Source organism: Emydura macquarii, unplaced genomic scaffold, assembly GCF_026122565.2.
Source record: "Emydura macquarii macquarii isolate MOO-44397 ecotype Brisbane River unplaced genomic scaffold, CSIRO-AGI_Emac_v2 contig_295, whole genome shotgun sequence".
Lineage (NCBI taxonomy): Eukaryota > Metazoa > Chordata > Testudines > Chelidae > Emydura > Emydura macquarii.
The window spans coordinates 8,578,829-8,599,742 of NW_027130432.1; the positions used below are offsets into that span (position 1 = coordinate 8,578,829).

The 20,914-nt window shown below is 38.8% G+C and overlaps 1 protein-coding gene across 3 annotated transcripts in view; it reads left to right on the forward strand.

Annotated features, from left to right (window-relative positions):
- Positions 1-20,914, forward strand: part of NFATC3 (nuclear factor of activated T cells 3) — a 164,378-nt gene that overhangs the window by 87,479 nt on the left and 55,985 nt on the right. For all 3 annotated transcript variants that reach the window (XM_067551521.1, XM_067551529.1, XM_067551533.1), the window contains 4 exons: positions 8,386-8,585; positions 9,956-10,128; positions 10,959-11,099; positions 20,256-20,311. In XM_067551521.1, the coding sequence (XP_067407622.1) occupies positions 8,386-8,585; positions 9,956-10,128; positions 10,959-11,099; positions 20,256-20,311 (570 nt within the window). The remainder of the gene's footprint in view (positions 1-8,385; positions 8,586-9,955; positions 10,129-10,958; positions 11,100-20,255; positions 20,312-20,914) is intronic.

Below are 20,914 nucleotides of genomic sequence, written 5' to 3' on the forward strand. Positions count from 1 at the left end.
TCTGTTGAAATAGTGTACTACAGTGAGTACAAAATGGAACATAGGAGGACTATCCTAATTTTAAGACTAGTTTAGTATTTGGAGAGTTTAATTTAGTTTATTTTTCATTTAAGCATTAAATTCTTCTTCTAGTGGTTGCTTATGTCAGTTCTATACTAGGTGTATGTGAGCTGCATGCATGGTCCGCCGGAAAGATTTTCCCCTAGAGTACCTGTAGGGTCGGCTGTGGAACCCCCTGGAGTCACGCCTCCATGGCGCTCTATATAGGGCCCTGCTGACCCTTCCCTCCTCAGTTCCTTCTTACCGCCTGTGACGGTCTCTGGAACAACCAGTTTCTCTGGGTTAGCAAGTGATTCCCCCTTCTTATTGCTTCTTGTTAAGTACCTGTAAATAGTTGAGTAGTTAAACTTTAGTTGTAGTAGTGTAGTTAGAATAGAGTTCCCGATTAGCGAGTAGTTTAGTTCTGCCCATCCCATACCACGGTTGGGGCATGCTTGGCTTCAAATTGTGCGGGTCCTGCAAGAAGCCTATGCCCAGGAACAACCCGCATTCCTCCTGCCTGAAGTGTTTGGGAGAGTAATACTTGCGGGATAAGTACAAGTTCTTTTGAAGCTTCCATCCGAGGACCCAGAAAGAGAGGAGCCAAAGTCTCAAATTTCTAATGATGTAGGAAGCTCTTCGCCCTTTGGACACTTCTGGGGAGCAAGCTGGCAAATCAGCCTCGGTGCAGAGCGCTCCGGCGTTGGTAAGGGAAAGGCCACAGTTGAAGACCTCAGCTAAGGAGCCGCAGCACCAACACACCTCCCCGGCAGTGAAGACCACAGCATGAGGGACTCAGCGGCACTATCCCCATTCCTCAGTGCTGCATAAGAAGAAGAGGTCAGAGAGGGCATTCACCAACATCAAGATCGTTGGGATAGGAAGTGGGCAGAATGAGACCTGTGCTGGGCCTCTTGAGCCTGGACCCTAAAAGCGCGGCACCATTGACTCCAGGCCCCAAGAAGGGAATCGTCAAGTCCGGCACTGGTGGCATCTCTGACAAGAGAGATTGGAGGAAGATTTACAGCTCCCTTCCACTCCTGAAACCTTGGAGGCGGTGAAGGAGCTGATAGAGGAGAGAACCCTGCCAGCCCACCCTAGGCAAGAGCACACGCAAGCCCCAGCACTGAAGAAGGCCCCAGTGCCGTCAAGGGCAAACCAGTGCTGATGGCCAGACCCCACTCCCTGCGGCACTGATTCCTAGCACCGCGGCCAGATTGTGCTCCCCGCAGCACTGATCCCTGGCACCGTCCCACTGTGGTCTCTGCGCGGAGAAAGATTCTCCTCGGACTCTGAAGCAGTGTCAGTAGTATCCCAGAGAAGCTGGTGCCGGAGCAGACAGAGACCAGAGGGGCCGCCGCCTCCCTCGATGTAGTGGCCATCCAATGGCAGATGGCCTTTTTGGATCCCCTGGGCATACCACCAAGAGTGCCACTTTGGCAGGTTGTACTCGTTTTGGCCTCAGGGTGCAGACCTCGGCCCTGTCACTCTGTGTGCACCCCATGAGATGCTGGAGATGCCTCAGACCTGTGCACCAAGCTGGATGAACCCCAGGAACCTGGCACCGGGGGAGGTGAGTTGGCACCATGGAACCTGGCCGGTGCCAAGGGGCAGCAGACTGCAGGGCCTGTGAGGGAATCTTCCTCCTCATACCCGGATGAAGCAGTAGCGGGAGATACCCTGTGCAGCAGCTCCTGGTATGCCCTGTTGTCATCTGGGATGGCCGCTGGGGTAACTCAGAATATGGGCCTTCAGGCTGAAGAGGTGGTGAAGGACACTCCATGGTGGGCATATTGGACCCAGCAGGCCCTTCCAGGGTAACCCTGTCACTGATCAAGACCATCAGGGTCGATCCACCTAGTGGCATCATACCTCCTAGGGTGCCAGAACGCATTGGCAGATCGCCTCCGCAGGTCTTTCCTCACCCATGAGTGGTCGATTTGCCTAGACGTGTTGGCCGATGTCTTCCAGAGGTGAGGGCATTCCCCAGGTAGACCTGTTCGCCTCAGAACTCAACAAAAAGTACAGGAGGCTCTGTTCCTTTCAGAGGCACAGCCCCAGGTCCATTGCAGACCCATGTTTCATCCCGTGGACGGACCAGCTGTTCTACGCTTTTCCGCTCGACTCCGCTTATCCACAGAGAGCTGATGAAGATCCGGCAGGACAAGGCTGCAGTAATTCTGATAGCCCCGGCTTGGCCCCAGCAGCACTGGTTTACTACACTGCTCGATCTTTCAGTAGAAACGCTGATCACTCTACCTCTTTTCCTGGATCTGCTCACCCAGGACCAGGGCACGCTGTGGCCCCCAACCTCAAGGCACTGCATCTCATGGCGTGGAACCTCTCTTGTTGAACCCCAGGGAATTGATCTGTTCAGACCAAGTCAGGGAGGTAATCCTTAGTAGTAGGAAACCCTCTACTAGGGCTGCCTATCTGGCAAAGTGGGAATGGTTTTCCATGTGGGCAGCAACGAAGGGCATCTCGCCTTTGAGAATGCGGATCCTGATATTGGACTATTTGCTTCACCTGAAGCAGCAAGGCTCATCAGGATCATCGGTTAAAGTCTACCTGGCGGCCATTCGGCCTTCCTTCCGGGGGAGGTGGGCGGCTCAGTTTTCACTAACCCCATGGTTAAGCGGCTCTTGAAGGGATTGGAGCGGTTGTTCCCATCCACGCATTCGCCGGCAGCCCAGTGGGACCTGAACCTTGTCCTCTCAAGGTTAATGGGGCCTCTGTTTGAGCCTCTGGCATTTTGCTCGCTCCTCTACTTATCCTGGAAGGTGGCCTTTCTGGTAGCCATAACTTCAGCGAGGAAGGTATCTGAACTCAGAGCGCTGACCTTGGAGCCGCCATACACGGTTTTCTTTAAGGACAAGGTCCAGCTTCGCCCCCATCCGGCTTTTCTGCCAAAGGTGGTCTCATCTTTTCACTCAAATCAGGACATTTTCCTCCCCGTCTTTTCTCCGAAGCCACACACCAGTGGTAGGGAGTGTAGGCTGCACAGCCTTAATGTCAAAAGGGCATTAGCCTTCTACATCGAAAGGACCAGACCTTTCAGGAAAACATCTTAACTGTTCGTGGCAGTAGCTGACAGGATGAAAGGGGAGCCAGTTTCGTCGCAATGCATCTCTTCTTGGATCATGTCATGTATCAGGGCATGTTACAACCTAGCGAAAGTGCCTGCACCTCTGTTAACAACCCATTCCACAAGAGCACAGACATTCTCTACAGCATTTCTGGTGCAGGTGCTGGTCCAGGACATTTTGCAAGGTGGTTATGTGGGCCTTGATCCACACCTTCACGACACAGTATACTGTTACTCAGCAGGCTAGGGATGATGCTGCATTCAAGAGAGCAGTCCTGCATTTTGTGGGAGTGAGTTCCAACCCCATCTCCTGTGGTATGGCTTGGAAATCACCTAGTTTGGAATTGACATGAGCAAGCACTTGAAGAAGAAAAGACAGTTACTAACCTTCCGTAACTGTTGTTCTTTGAGATGTGTTGCTTGTGTCCATTCCAAAAACCACCAGCCTAGCCAGCCCATTGTCAGAATTGTCCGGCAAAAAGGAACTGAAGAGGGAAGGTTGGCAGGGCCCTATATAGAGCGCCATGGAGGCGCGACTGCAGGGGGCTCCACAGCCAACTCTATGGGTACGGTGAGGGAAAACTTTCTGGCGGACTGTGCACTCAGCGCTTGCACACACAGTTTGGAATGGACATGAGCAACACATCTCAAAGGACAACAGTTACAGAAGGTTAGTAACTGTCTTTTCTTTTCTCTTGTCAGACATCTTTCTTGCACTGGTACTTGACCAGAATGTTTGTTCAGCAATATGTTATCAAAGGACAGTTATTACTCCAGTTGAATATATTGTTAATTGCATAGTCACCCATCTAAGAAATTTGCTTCGTTTGCACTGATATGTGGATTAACTTTTCATGTTATCAGAATTTTTTCTTCAGATGTTTAAATTCTGCACTGCAGATTAGTTACATTTATCATTTTTAGTTTGAAAACCAAATACTGTTTAACATGTTTTGCATTCACAGAAATTCGTAAATGTAGGAGGCAAATATTTATTCTGCAGTAGACAGACAAGTTAGGGTGCTTAGCACATGTGTAGAAAACTTCGATGCAATAGGCTAACATTTTTTAACGTGATTTTTTTTTACGAACTAATGAATAAGCCTTAACAGAAACATTTTCACAGAGTGAGATTTAATACACTAGGGGCTAGTGTAGAAAAGCTTTTTTGGCTCTTTTCCTAAATCTTAGAAATTGTCATGTCTAACTAGCATAAATCTATGCTGTTATAATAGAACTAATCCTTACTTTTATTTTTGCTCATGGGACACCAACTTTATATGTTGACCATTGACTAAAGTCCCCAAGTACTGGTTTACTAAGTCAAGCTTCCCTCTCTTCATCTCCTTGTTTTTTTTACATTCTGTGGTGATTTTTGGAAAATAATGTAAATGTTTTGATTGCAGAAACAAATATAATTGTGTCTTCTTGCAGCTACTATAAGAAAATTATTTAAATTCTGTTATGGCTAGAATAGAATTAAAATAACAACTTCCTATTGAACAGACCTGTTCCTTGGGTGCATTCCAACTCTGGGCAGCTTAATTTAAAAAAAGTAAAAATATTTTGCTCAGTCAGTAGTCTGTTAGCCCTGCAGAACTAACACAGTTAGAGGGGAGGAAGTTGTATTCTATTCTGCATCATGCATAAAATGATGGTTCACAGGTTAAGTTCATTCAGGGTTTTTTGTTGTTTTTTTTTAAATGGTATCTGCCTGAGTTGCAAAATCATTTGAGTGATTTCAGAGCCTGAAATATTTCAGGTTGACTTTCAAATCAAAAACTTAATTAATTGTTGACCGTTTAGAAACATCATATTTTTAAATTTTAGAACAGATTAATTTTGATTTAGTCACAGACAACAGTAAACAAGGAGCTATCAGTCATTGTGCAGTATGTAATTGCCGTTTATGGCTGGAACTGGGTGTGGGAAGGTAAAGCAAAAAAAATACAATCAGGATGTTGAAATGTAGAGAAAAGATGCATAATATTTCCAATTGACACGAGTTGAGTACATTCATGAAACAAGCCCTTACTGGTGAGACAAATGTAATGAGTTATAAAAACATTTGAATAATCGAAATAGCTGGGTAATTCAGAGTGCAAATATAGTGTGCAGTACATAAGTTACTTTATATAAGGTCTCTTCTTGGTTTACTTACTCAAGTATGGTGTAGATTACAAAACATAGCCAAATTCCGTAGAACCTACAATTAATACCAATTGCCCGCAGTATACCAACATTTAGTGTTCACAATTCTAACCTTCACAAACTGCATTCACTTTTATGCCTCACATTCAGATTATATAGCTCATAAAAACACCTGGCCAAAAAATTGTAGTACAGAAATCGGTAACCACTGGAGAAGAAACAGGTTTAACAATACAGCTAATGCTTCCGTCTCTGTAATTAGTAACACTGCTCATCAGTTAAGGAAAACGTTAAAGTTAAAAACTAAACTGGTAGCATTTAATGACTTGAGTTTTTGCTTTCTTTAAGAAGAGGCCCTGGTCCTAGAGGTTGAAAAAATAACTTTCTTTCTTAGACAATGTCTACACTAGCATTAATATCGGTATAATTTGTCACTCAGATGTGAGTAAGTTACCCCCCTGAGAGACATAAGTTACACCAACCTAAACGTCAGTGTGGACAGCACTGTGTCGGCGGGGTGGATTAATTAAATCTATGGGAGAACTCTCTCCAGTCATCTTAGAGCAGCTACACTAGAGAGTTTACAGTAGTACAGCTGTGTCAGTGCAGCTGCTCTGCTCTCTAGTATAGCCATAGCATAAGTAAATTAGTACTTTGTGCTACAAGATATTCTTCCCTATCCCCAAACCTTACCCCTGCTTTCCTCCAGTCTGTGTATCATTGTTGTAAGTAGGAGAGTAGCTCTGGAGAAGAGGATCTTTGAGAAACAGGAAAATAGAAAAGCAGATTTTGCATGTAAGCAGCTAGTTTGCCTGAAGTATGCAAAAAGTTTCTAAGTAAATTCCCTGATTTTCCCCCACCTTCTTGCTTTAAAAAGATGTTTCTGGCCCTTAAAATTGTGGGGAGACATTGTGCAAATGAACAGAGTATAAGCCAGTGCAGTAAAGCTTATCTGAATCTTCAGACATCCTGAAGCAGTAGTTGTAAGAGGTGCAAATCACTCTTTTCTTTTTAGTCAATGCCCTGTAGACTCTGCAATTCCATGGAATTTATCCAATATGCCAGAATTCAGCTTTTCCTCCTGTGGAATTTACCATTTTCCTGCAGCCTGCTACCCAGCAGTTTTGTGTACCTGACACACCTGCCTGAAATTGCCTCTTGCTTTGTTTTCCCCACAAAGGGAAATTCAGTTTACAGTACACGCCCCCAGAACTGTTCCACACAGCAAGGGAACAGCCAGCGTCCCTTTCTTCCCTCTTTTGTGTACAAAGCCTAACTTCCCCTCTGATGGACTCCTACTAAAATGCACACCAGAATGCTTACCAACTACTATACTTCTTCAAAGGTTGAAGTAGTTGGCAGAGGATTTTCAGGCATATATGCTCCCATTACAAGAAAGAAACCCATTGAATTCTTCATACAAAAGCTCATAGGTTTATAAAATCAGACAGACTGTCTTCTTATATGTCAATGCTGTAAACATGGAAGACCTCCAGGCACCATATTTTATGTCAATATGAATAACCAGAAAGCTGCCAGGCCTCATAATTGTGGAAACTGTGATTAGTAAGTACTCTGAGACACAAAGTGTAATATAACCTCATTTCAATTTGGGAACTGTAAATCCCAGGGAATTTGTGTATAGGTGCTAGGTCATGATCATTCCGTTTCTCCCATATTGCTAAATGCAAGGTCGGTTCTAGCCCAATGGGTGGATGATTTTTTTGTTGTATGGTGGGTGGGGGGAAGAACCACTGTCATAAGGATTAAAATTTTTTGAGGTGGTACAATGCTATAATTTCTCCAGATTTTATGGTCACCTTCTTAATTTAAGTTTTGTTTCAGTTTGGAATCAATTTTTTTTTTTTTTTTTTTTTTTTTTTTTTTTAATATGGCTAGCTCTTTGAATTGGGTTCCTAATTTTTTCGGGCATTACAACAAAAGGATGGGGTTAATCCTTGTGGATACATTTTCATAGAACACAGGTTTTGCTTATCACTAACGTAAAGGAATAAATTAAATTTTTGGAAAAGCCACTTTTTTCCCCCAAAATCTGGCAACCATATGCAACAAAAATTGCTTTTAAATTTAAAATTACTAGTTGTCATTGCAATTGCAAATAGGAAGGTATACAGGAAAAATTTACTACTTTAAATATTTTCTGTGATTCAAAACATGCAATTGTCAACTTCCCTACATAGTTTAATCTTTTATAAATGTTTACTTACTACATGTTGCAGAATTAGATAAATTAATGAAAATAAACTTCTTTATAATATGAATCAATTTTTAAAAAATGAAATGTTAAGAACAGCGTGTGTCTGGTTTAGAAGTTACATTTTAAACTTGTTTACTTTTGCATTTTCTGCTATAGAAATAAGATAATTTCGACACCAATTCACAAATGTGGAGAAATCTATTTGCTTTCAAAATTAAAAAATAGTAGAAATTCACTAATAAACTATTAAAATGAGGAAATTCCAAAAAGCATCATTTTTCTTGTTTTTTGAAGAAAATTCCAAATGAATTAAGGAGCTTTAACACCTTCCATTCATTTTAGGAGCTTGTCTACATTGGGACACTCAGGAAAATTAATTCATATTAACCAAAAGTGTGACTTTAAAGTGGATTAGTTACACACAGGATTAGTGGATTAGTTACACACTTCAGAATTGAAGTGGCCTTAACTTGGTTTATCTTATTTCGTTTTGAAAGTGAATTAAGGCTGCTTTTTTTCTGAATAAGAATGTCCGCGTTGGAATTTAATGTGATTTAAATAATCCACTTTAAATTCACACCTTTGGTTAATTTTGATTAATTTTCCGGAGTGTCTCAATGTAGACAAGCCCTAACAAATTTCTTTGTAAGTTTTGTTCTCTTAATCTGTCCTGGAGGACAAGCAATCTACACATCAGTTAGTTTGCTGCTTGTAGAATCATTTGTCTCACATCAGAGGCTGAAAAAAATTAAGATCTGTGATTAAATATTAATTTCTTAATATTTTTCCTTCTGTAATTCTGTTATATACAAATAAAAATGTATTTAGAGTCAATAATACAAACATCATAAAATCCAGTTAATGCTTCAGAATTGTATCTATTTTTTATTAGCTCCTAGGCTACAGTGAGAAGCCAGTAAACCTACAGATGTTCATTGGAACAGCAGATGATCGCTACTTACGACCTCATGCATTCTACCAGGTGCACCGAATCACTGGGAAAACAGTTGCTACTGCTAGCCAAGAGATAATAATTGCCAGCACAAAAGTACTGGAAATTCCACTTCTCCCTGAAAATAATATGTCAGCCAGGTGTGTAGCAGAATTTCTCCCAAACTAGCAAGTTAATCATTTGTGTATTCCTTTCAAAGCAGTACAAGGGTGAAAATGGTGTTGATATTTTTTTAAGGTAACTTGACATAGCCTTAATTGCTTTGATTTGTAATTGTCTGCTTTATGTAGTGTCCAGTTTTGTTTTGTTTTTGTTTTGTTTTTTCTGCCAGCAAGGTTTTTTTTTTTTTTAAGTTGCTTTTTGCTACCTGTAGTTGGATTATTATGCTAACTTCTTCAGGCCTATGTGAAAAATATGAAATGGAGTGATGAATATTATTTTTGTGAACAAAGGGGAAATCTATTAGCACAACTTAAATGCTACACCAGGCTACTTAGAAGCCAAGTGAGCACCATAAGTTGTTGTTGTTTCTTACATCTGTCGAGTTCATCATATATACTTACACACATTAAAGCCTGTAAATAACTTTACTTGACTTTTTCCATAAAATGGAAAATTAGTCTTCTGTATTTGTTGACCCATAACAATGCTATGCCATATCTCACACCCTATTGTATAGTTGACTACATAATCATTGTCACAAATAAACAATAAAGTGCCATTTTGGAATATCAGAAAGAATTTGTTAGGCTGGTTGGTTGCAGGTTTGGCCATTTGACAGTTTCCCAGGCAGAATTGGACATGGCTTTCACTTCTGAGTGACTTTTTTTCAAAATTGTCATCAGGAAGGTGCTACTGTAATACAAATAATTGATCTTTTATCTTTAGAAAGCCAAAAGGACAGAGGGTATAAGTTCCCAGAATATAACATGCCTGCTGAAATCCATAATTTTCTTTTTGCCGTAGTTTAATGTCATAGTTAGGAATGTAAAAATTTGTTTTAAAAAATCTGTGCAAACGTTCTAAAAATAGAATAGTTAAACGTGGGGGGGAGCTGTGCTGGGCTCTGCTCCTCACTGCCAAGTGAGAGCTGCCTCGCTGCAGAGCCATGGGCAGCTCTCACTGCTACCTGAGCTTACCCCCCGCTCTCTCAGGCTCCGCATTTCCCCTCCTGTGCCCCATCCCCTTTTCCCCCATGCTTGGCCCCATGCCTCCCATCCCCCTGGCTCGCCTCCACATCTCCCCTAACCCCCTTCCCACTCCTTAGCTAGGCTTTCCCCCCAGTTTAAACATAATCAGCTGATTACCATTTAAACAGCTAGGCTTTTACATCCCTAGTTGTCATAGAAGCTATCCAAATTAATGGCATAGAACAAAATTAAGTAATTTTTAGTTCTGGTTTAGCAAAGGAGTTAAACTGAGGCCCATAGGATGTGTGTTTGATCATTTAATAATATCTGACTTCTTTTCCTCCATCCTTCTAACCCGTCTCCTCCCCTTTTCTCCCCAGTATTGATTGTGCAGGTATTTTGAAACTCCGCAATTCAGATATAGAGCTCCGTAAAGGAGAGACAGATATTGGAAGAAAGAATACCAGAGTGCGACTTGTGTTTCGTGTTCATATCCCACAGCCTAGTGGAAAAGTGTTGTCTCTACAGACTGCTTCCATACCTGTTGAATGCTGTAAGTTTTGTAGCAATTAGTCTCTTGCACATGTTTAAAATCTCTTCATTACAGATGCAGTTGCTTTCATGTGCCAGTAGAATTTTAGGCAGAAGAATCCAATGGGATTTTATGGCTGTGAAATTATTTTTGAAACTTATTTTGAGGTTTTACAGTAAATACCCCATATATTGCTAATGGAAGATACTTAGAGTAGTTGGAACACTGTAGATTTAAATGTAAATTTAAAATATTGAAATTTACTTAAAAACTTTTCAATACGTTAAATTGTGTTAAAGCAGAAAATACTTTTAAAATAAGTGGAAATTTGGGAAGAGCAGAATTTGTTGCTTTTTATATGAAAAGTGTTTTAGTACAGTCATGTTTCTACATAAGAGCATCTCTGTTCATTTTGGTCTTATATAAATGATAACGTATTACATTTTACATATCTTAAAAAATGCTAATAAATGGTTTGAGTTGGCAGATTCTACACCTTTAGTAAAGACTGAGTAGCAGTTTTTCTACTTCAACAGTTCAAGTTCTTTTGGGGTATTCATTTGTAAACTACAGGTGAGGGAATATCAAAATGGGTCACATAAAGACTCTTAAATAGTTTCTGCTAATAATTATTTTGACCTTAAAATAATTCAGAAATGCTTTAAACAGAGATCACTAAACTGAAACATGAATCCATTGTATGCAGTTAACCTGTTGTTGTGGGGTTTCATGATTGCTTACTGTATCAGCCTTTATAACTCATTTATTAATTTGTTTGACTCAAAATATGAAAGTAGTTAAATATTTTTTCCTTTTTTCAACCCCTTTTTTAAAAAAAAAAAAAAAAAAAGCTCAGCGATCTGCTCAGGAACTTCCTCAGATAGAAAAATACAGCATCAACAGTTGTTCAGTAAATGGAGGCCATGAAATGGTTATGACTGGATCTAATTTTCTTCCAGAATCAAAAATTATATTTCTTGAAAAAGGACAGGGTAAGTTACTTTTTTTTAATTTTGAAAAGAATTATGAATGTTTCAGCAATAGATGCATTATAACCTTTGCAAGTTGTAATCTCAAACTTCAGTTTGATCAGTGATATATGTTCTGTTGATTAGCTGCTATAAATGAAAATAGTACAATTGTTGTCTCAGGAAGATGATTACAAACCAGTTGATCCCTCATTGAAAATTTGGAGCTGTGTAAGCAGTATTTTCTCTACATTGTATATATTATGCATTCTCCTTCTTTTGTGTTTTACTAGAAAAAAGTTTGTATGAAATATAACAGGGAACTATTTCACATCTGTTCTGGTTATTTGTTCCCCATTTGAGTGTTGCCTTTGACTTAATTGTTGCTTAGGAATTAGCTGTGATAGCCTGATTTTAGGTGACGAATTGTTGGGATTCCGTTGAAGTACTTTTCTACTCTGCTTATCCAGAATACCTTGTCCAGTTTTCTAGGATCCAAAAAAGTCAGGTCAACTCCAGATTTTGTCACTCAGGTTCCTTGATTTGGCATACAGCAATCTACACTGAGTTGATCAGACTCAAGCATAAGGGGTGGGTATAGGGCCTACCACACATCCAGATTTGCACAGAAAATCTCATGCTTTATATACGTTTGGACATTACATTGACTGTACATTGCACCACACCTTCTACTTTGCAGGAACTGTTCCCTGCAAAGCATGTTCTGTCCATGTGTTGTGCATCTTAACCTAGTCTTTACCTCATCTCTATATTCCTATCTTATGTCCTTTTTTAGTAAATGGGTCCTTGGGTGTTCTCCTTCTTATTTTAGCTGGCTCAGACATGGTCTTTTTAGCCTCCTGATCTGTTTACTTATCTTATTTAGTACAAATGTTCTGTTTTCAGCCTAAAAATCTGTTTACTGCCCTTATTTTATCCTCCAAGAAATGAAGCCTCCCTCCATGTGTTAATTACTCAAGTCAGGTGAGGCCTCAGCTACAGGAATAAACATCATGAAAAATTTCTAAACAGACAATTTTGTGTTCGTATAAATATATCTAACAGTTCAGAGGCAGAGGATTAAAAAATTAAAAATCCTAAGTAATCAAGAATCGTGTCTACATAAAATACTTTTCCCCAAAGTATACTTAAGGCATCAATAGATCTTTAAAAATCTGGTTCACACATCTTACCTGTTAAAGTTAAGCATGTGTATTTGCATGCATATATTTGCTTGTGTATAAGTTGCATAGGTAAATATAATGCCTGATGTGTGCGAAAATCAGATATTTGCAATATGAAATGAGCTAGGTGCTGAAGAAACCACCTGCTGATATACATACCCAATTTGTGCATTTATATTGGATATTTGCATGCATAAGGAATCAAGCAAATGTATGAGTGCCTAAAAATTTGGTCTTGCATTTATCATACATGTACATATCCTGTTGATTCTCTTTCAGAAGGTTTCAACTCTTATATCTTAACTGGCGTACAGAGTAATAAAGATGAGAACTGAAGGGCCAAAATTCTTGTCTTTTTATTATTAGCAAAATCTTTTCAGTGTGCATAGATTTCATATATTCTTTAGTTTAATGTACTTTTCATTAAAGGCGTTTACTATTTTTCTTCATAAAACTACTGTGTTCATGCATTTTAGAAAAAATAACAATTTCAAATTGCTCTCATACAATATATAATACAGTAGTACAGTGTTTCTCAATTGGTGTTCCGCGGAACCCCAGGGTTCCGCGGGAACACTGTTAGGGTTCCGCAAGCAGCTGTTCTCCGCGCCACCAAAAAAGGGAAAATGTCTCGGATTTTCCGGCGGAGGGTATCCAGTGTAAGTGTAATTTAAGTGAGAAATGCTGACCTTTGCTTATTTCAACATTTGAAGACTGCTAAGAGTTTGGGGGATTCCGCAATTATTTATGGAGTTCAAAAGGGTTCCGTGGCCAAATTTAATTGAGAAACACTGCAGTAGTATAAAATGAACCTACAGTAGCTAGCAGATTCTTAGGGTATGTCTGTACTGACGGCGGCAAAGTTGCTGCTGTCAGATTAATTTACCTGGATCGATTGAGCAGTCAGTTGACGCTGGTAATCCACCTCCTCAAGTGGCGTAGCGCTGCATCGATGGGAACGCACTTCCCGTCGGCACAGTGCAATGAAGGCGGCGCGCAGAAGGGAAGCACAGCAGTCAGTGAGAGTTACACAAACAACTTTGCATAGCTTGCGTGACTCCCATCGACTGCTGCCAAATTTCCAGGTAAGTGCAGACCAGGGCTTAATATTAAGTTTGGTAGTGGGAAATTTGGAGGCTTTACTTCCTATAGGGTTGGATAAGCATTCTCTAGATTTGGCCGAATAGTATATTCAGCTGTATAATATTGAAGTAACTACCTTCAAGTGAAAGCTGCAGTTTAAAACTAAAGAATCAGTTGTGTTTTAGGCATAATTATTGCAGCTTTTTAGGAAACTTATTTAGTTTTGCAAATCTTTTCTCTCCTCCTTTGGTTTGGGCTTTATCCTGGGCTCTTTAATTTGGGCTCTTTAATTTGAACAGAGATTCAACAGTTCTGGAGAACTTGCCTTAATATTAGGGAACAGGTGTTGCTGTACCTTCCCCACCTACTTCTCTCTCTCGCCCCACCCTCCCCCCCAAAAAACACTCGTGCTAGAACATAAAAAAGGAACACCTCTTCTCTTTTTAAAATGTTTAATTTTTTTCTTCAAATCAATTGCACTTTACACAGTGCATACAGTATATATTTACATTTTTACAGGGACACTGACAACTTGAAATCTCATCAACTAAAAAGCTTCAAATACTACATCTGTTCCTGAGTCCCAAAACTGTTTGTGATTTTACAAACTCATTTTCTTATTTTAAAAATATTTCTCTCCACTCTTGCTGTGTTTGATACCCACATAAAAATTCAGAATGACTGAATAGTCACTGGACCAAGGAAAAAGTGAGAATTTCTGTATAGCCTGGTGGTTAGGGCACTCATCCAGGATATGGGAGACCAGAGTTCAAGTCCTTGCTCCAATGAGCACACAGTGGAACAGCGTCAACAGGAGAGATTGAAAGACCAACACCAGAATATCTCCTAGTCCAGCAGCTAAGGTGCTCTTCTGCAGTGTGGGAGACCCAAAATTGAAATCCCTGTTCCACATCAGGTAATGGGGGATTTGAACCCAGGTCTCCCATATTCTTGGATAAGTGCCTTAATCAGTGGACTATAAGTAATGAGGGGAGCACCACCATCATCTCCTTCTGTGATGCCAGCGGTTTTCTGAATCCATCTTTTTGGTTACCTGTAGAAGAGTTGTTAAACTCTGGATATCGGCATTTGTTATAAATCCATTCCATTTAATATCTAATATTTTCTTGAGAAATTCACTTTCAAAGACTTTTGGAACTCTGGATCTGTACTTTAAGCTGGATTTCCAGCTTCCATATCCAAATATTAAGGTGGAAATGAAATTTGAGTTTAACATTACCTCATATTTGTTCCCAGATAAAGAATATTTGAGTAGGTTATAGAAATCATATTGAGGCATGGGTAGAGTGTTTAAATTGCATATTTAATATTGTGTACCTATAATAGGCTTTTTTGTTAGATTTTAATTTATGAACTGAAAAGGTAAATGATTATTTAAATCAGCATTTTAAAGATTAAAATATTAATATTAAATGAATTTTACTAACATGCAGTCTGAAAAATACTACATTGAAATTAAGGCTTCAAAGAATGTATTGAAAGATGAATCTTTAAATAATTTTACAAGTAAATACAATAATTGTGGTTTTTACCTTTGATTGCTTGGCTCCCATAGAATATAATAATCCCTTTTAAGAATTCAGAGATGTCTTGGCATTTTCCCAGTAATACTAATAGAGACTTTGAAAACACATCCCTCAGTAGAGAGGAGCCAATAGGTCACACGTTCCTCCAGTCCCGTACATGGGAGATGTTTCACACTGATGTCAGTATGCTAAAACTGAGTTTGAGTACGTTTACTGACATGGGCAAAATGTCTGTCAGACAAAACACTCCACCCCTTAGACACATGCAGATGGCTCCATCTTATGTTAGCTGGAATCTGGGGCATGGTTATCACATGCCGTTGGACTGTTCCTCTCCACAACCATAAACAGACTTTGACAAGATGGTATGATACCCTTTCCTCTTAATATAAACCTTCAGATTGTGGATGAACAAATGTGAAAACTTGATTTTGTCTTTTTTATATCTGAATGAATGCAAATTTCCCTTTCTTGGGCATTCTGGATGGCTTCTTGGGCTGTTAGATCCTCATTCTTCACTTAATATACAGCTAGAATCAGATGTTTCTTGGCAGCTCAACCAAAACTGTTTTGTGAATTTCACAATCAATCAGGGCATAAGAACATACACTAAATTCTACCTTTCCGCCAGCATGGATTTTGGGCCTTGTCTTCAAAGGATTGACTGGGGAAAGATAAAAATCTAATTGGTGTACAGCGCTTATATTTTCTCTAAATGGCCTGTAAAATAAAGTATGTGACTCAAATCTCTGGTGTCATACACAGAACCAAACTGATGACTGAAAGTATTTTAATATCAACAGATTTGTAGGGTGCTTTTTGGCAAATCACTAGTTAAGTTTCAACGGCCTTGGGTAGTCAATTTCACCCTGCATGTCATTAATTTCCAGTAAATATCCAGCTTTGCTGTTGCTTCAATATTAAGACCTGACAGGAATGTCTCTTTCTTGTCCAGCAGTTTCATATTATTATATATAGATCACCTTTTACCAATTTTAATTTAAAAATAGAGGATAAACTAATTTGGGGAATAATGAAATGACAATGCTAGCATATATTAAATAATCATTTTAGGTTAACAGTTGCACATCTGATGGTGATCAATACTTCCTAATTTCCAGAATAATAATAAAATTTCCCCCCACCCATCATCTAAAACTTTGCTTTGTTGGACAGACTGTCATTATTTTTTATCTGAACCTTGCAATGTGTCTATATAGGTCTAACTAAAAGATAAATTTGAATGTCTCAGGCATAATGTTTGCATTTTGCAAGATACGACATTGAAATAGAGCCATCACTAAATATTGGTAGTTTCTCTTCAAAAGCTGATGTCTAAAAATGCCTTTTATAATTACTATCCTAACCAAGAAGTTGGCATCAGTGGTTGATTATCTTAATTAATTTTCACCTCGTCTACATATTAACAAATCTCCTTTGTGACAGTCAAAGCTGCTACACACACAACATACTGACATAGGACCACAGAAGCAAGGAATATGACACTAAATATATATCCTTTACTAATCCACCCACAACATTTCACTACTACAATGAGCTACACCACAATCTTAATTCTGCCCAACAGGGATGCCATTCTTCTGTCATCATAAAACCCCCTCCCAGCACGAAGTTACTACATCAGAAATCCCCAACTAATAGTGTTTTGAGTGCAGAGTTTGGTATGGTGGGTATTGGAAAACTAACATTCATAGGAGTGCAAAGTTAAGACTATGGTTCATAGATAAGGACAGATGGGACCACTGTGATCATCTATGCCCTGTGTTATGCAGGAGACAAGAATTTTCCGAAATAGGATCTAGTTAAAACAGGAATCAATCTTTTTAAAAAAAAATCTAATCTTGATTTTAAAATTGCCCTGGAGGGAGGAATCCACCACAAGCCCTGCTAAATTGTTCCAATGGGTAATTACATTCATTATTAAAAATGTCCATTTTATTTGCGGTCTGAACTTTTCTAGCTTCAACTTCCAGCCATTGAATCATGTTATACCTTTATTTAACTGTAGAGCCCATTATCAATTTTTTGTTCCCTTTGTGGGTACTCAGTCTATGCTCAAGCTACCACACAGCCTTCTCTTTGCTAAGTTAATTAGATAGGCTCAAACAGCTCAGTCACTATAAGGGACGTTTTGAATCCTGTAATCATTCTTGTGGCTCTTCTCTGAACCCTCTCCAATTTATCAATGTTCTTTCTTGAATTGTGGCCCCCAAAACTGAACATAATATTCCAGTAGCAGTTGTACCAATGCCAAATACAGAGGGAATATAACCTGTCTACTCATACAGATATCCCCCTGTTCATACATCCAAGGATTTCATTAGCTCTTCTGGACGCAGCATCATGCATTAGGAACTCATGTTCAGCTGATTACTCTCCAGGATCCCCAGGTTGTGTTTAGAGTCTCTGCTTCCCAGGATAAAGTTCCCCAGTCCTTTGGCCTACAATCTTTGCTCTTCTTTGAGTGATGGTCCTTACTGTGTTCCACTGAGGGTTTATGCATGCAGCAAAGCTGGAGAATTGAAGAGTACTGTGCATTGGTCCGAGGCATGTGCCCTTGCTTTGCCTCATGGTTTCATCAAAGGTGATAAAAGCCAGGGCAGACTGACCACACCCTCAGTTCTTTCTCACCTCCGATGGTCCAGGTCAGAACTGCTGCTGTTATCTCATTTCTCTCTGACACATTTAAAAAATAACCCAAAACAGTTTTTAGAATTTAAATAGTTTTTGATGTTTTTACTGTAGTTTTAGTGTTTACGGTAGTTCTTAAAAAATAAGAGACTTTGAGGTTCCGTTTTCACCAGTCCACCACTGCCCACAGCCCAGTACCCGTGCCTGGGTACTGGATTATGCCAAAGTCTCTGGGCATAATCCAGTACCAGTCATGCTATTTTTCCAAATATTTTTAAGTTACTGAAAGTTGCTTGCTGCTTTTGATATTTGTTGCTTGACATTTAGCATGCTATCACCATCATTGCACATACTACTCCTAGATAGATAAAATGACTTACTACTTCTAGTGTTTCTCTCTAATGGATGCTTTTGGGACATTGATAGCCATATATTTTGTCTTCCTCTTGTTGATGACCAAACCAGCTTGTTTTGCTGGATCCGCTAAAAAGCTGGGTCTTTTCTTCCATTAAGTAATTTGTTGAACTAGGCAGGACAATGTCATCGGCAAAAACAAGGTCATCCAATTGTGCTTAATCATTTGTCCATAAAATTCTTTGGTTGCATTCTGTGTTTATTTCCCTTGTGACATAGTCAATGACTAGGGCAAACAATAGTCAGGACATAATATACCCTTGCCTTAGTCCAGTCATCACTGAAGATGGTTGGCTGCTGATGATATTGTCTTTGGCTACACATTTGGTATTATCACATAGATCCTTGATGATTCAAACTATTTTTGCTGGTATTCTGTAGTATGCTATAATTTTTTACTGTTTCTGTGTAGGCTGTCAGAAATCTATAAAATTTATCACGAGATGTTTGCTGTGCCATTCTTTGTTCTATCACGTCTTAGAACAGCAGTATGGTTTGCACATGATCTCAGTGGTCTAAAACCTGCTTGTTCCTCTCTAAGGCTATGTCTACACTGTGGGCAGCACCGCCGGCAGTGCAGGATCAGTTTTTGCAGGTTTGATTGAGCGGCAGTGAAGACTTGCTCAATCAAACCCGAAAGTCGACTCTGTAAATCCACCCCAGCAAGAAGTGTAGCGCTGCGTCAACAGAAGGGCATTTCCCGTCGGCGCAGCACAATGGAGATGCCACACTGAGTAGACAGTAGGAAGTTGATGTGAGAGATGCAAGTTGCTGTACGTAGCTTGCGTATCTCTCGTCGACTGCCGTCAAAATCCACAGCCAGTGTAGACCAGGCCTACGTTGAAAGTCTATTTTTTCTTTATACATTCCAGGTTGATGTTGCACATGATTTTCCCAGACACTGAGAGGAATATTATTCTTCTCCAATGATTCTCTCTTCCACTGGGACTTTATTAAATAGCCTTGAAAACAGATGGATTTTAAACATGTGGTACGTCTTGGAGGACAAACATTTTGTACTTGAAAGATAAACTTGTGTTACTCTTAGAAGGCTTCACCCCCTAAATTAAAATAGCTTTAATAGCAACAGTAAAAATAATTCTGAAGGGCCATCTCAGATTCCTTATTTGCAGCAACTTTTTATTTTCTCAATTTATTGGACAAAAATTCTATTCTTTCAAAAAAGACAAATCTGTTTTTAAAATAAAAAGTTTCACGATTAAATTCCCCCCCAAAAAGCTTCTCGGGTATTTAGGCACTAAAGCTGATCTGTATAAACTTGTCTGAAACTATAATACATGACTGATAGTTAGGAGTCTGATTTTGCAAACATCTGGATGTGAATAGCTTGATTTATGCAAGCAAAACCGTGGTAGTCAATGACACTACTTCCATGGTTGAAGTAACTTACTTGCATATGTACTGGAAAAAGTGGTCATACCTTTTATCTGAAATGTAAGAAATAAGACTTTTTTTGGCCTAATTTTGTTTGACACAGTTGAAAATTCACTAGCTCTGTAATGCTAATGGTTTAAGTGAAGGCACTCTAACTCATTAGTGATGTTGATAGCTCTTATGCACTATTGTTTTTAATTACATATTGGTATTTGTTCTATGGTGGTTCGTGCAACATGACAAACTTAAAAGCAACCATTCAGCTTTGTGTGTACACATTCTTGCTTCTGGAATTAGAAATATACATTTTAATTTATTTATTTATATATAATATAAATAAATACATAAAAATATGGGAGCATTTACATTTAAACAAGTATCACAATGCTTTTTTCATCAGTGTATTTTTATAAATATATTTAAACAGATTTTAATTAATCCATATAATTTAAGTAGCATAGTTCAAATATTCAGTTGATGTTATATTACGCTAAATACATCAGTTAAGGACGTGACTTTTTAAAATTTATTTTAATATACTTGATACTTTAAAATCCTAGTGGAAAACCTGAATGTTCTCCTTCTATTTAAAGAATATCAGTGTAAAAGAACTTTTACACACTCTTTGACTGTGGTGTCAACTCACAATATAATTTATGCAGAATCCTAAGTGATGCAGATTTGTTTGGAAAGAAAACTTTGGTCAGATTACATTAAAGTATATAAAGAGCCTTGGATGTTTCCAACAGTAGGAACATTTAAGAATTCTAGAATCTTTTTACAATAACTCTGCAATATCCTCGTCCATGAAATGTTATATTTTGAATTGCATTCACTTTCAGTCAAAGTATTTCAGAAAATGCTTTTTCACTTGAATTTCTTGTAAACTTAATTTCTCTCAACAGATGGACGACCTCAGTGGGAAGTAGAAGGGAAAATAATTAGGGAAAAATGTCATGGGGTGAGAAACTTATTTTTCTTTCTTTAGAAAGCTGTGTTTTGTTTTGTTTTTTTTAAATAAGAAATTGATTTTCCTTGTCTTTTTTTTTTTATTTAGACTTCCACTATAAAGTATATTAATAGGATATATGAACAAGCTTTGCAGTTTACTTACTTCATTTGGAGACTTTCTAAATTGTCATAATAGTTATAAAGCAGTCATTTAGGTTGCTGCTTCCCAAGAAAATGAAATAATAAACTTCTTTGAAAAACTAGAAGGGGAAATTTAAAATAACGGTTAAAGTGAGAAGTAATTTTCATTGCATTAGATTCCTTCCTATGAGATTAGTGTCTGCTATTATGGTATTCATATGCTCATGAAGATAAATCAGTACTTCACAAGTGTATTTTTAAATAAAAACAATCCCTAGAATATGCAAAAATATCTCTTGCATCACAGGTTTTAAATTATATTTCGTTCTGTTTCTGCTTTACCATTTAGAAGATGCATGAAGCAATAGCTTCATCCAGCTAAAAATCCCCATTTGAGTTAGCATTGCAGTCAGTATTCATGCAGTATTCTTTAAGACATGTATTAGATTTGCATTGTAAATGTAATGCTGTC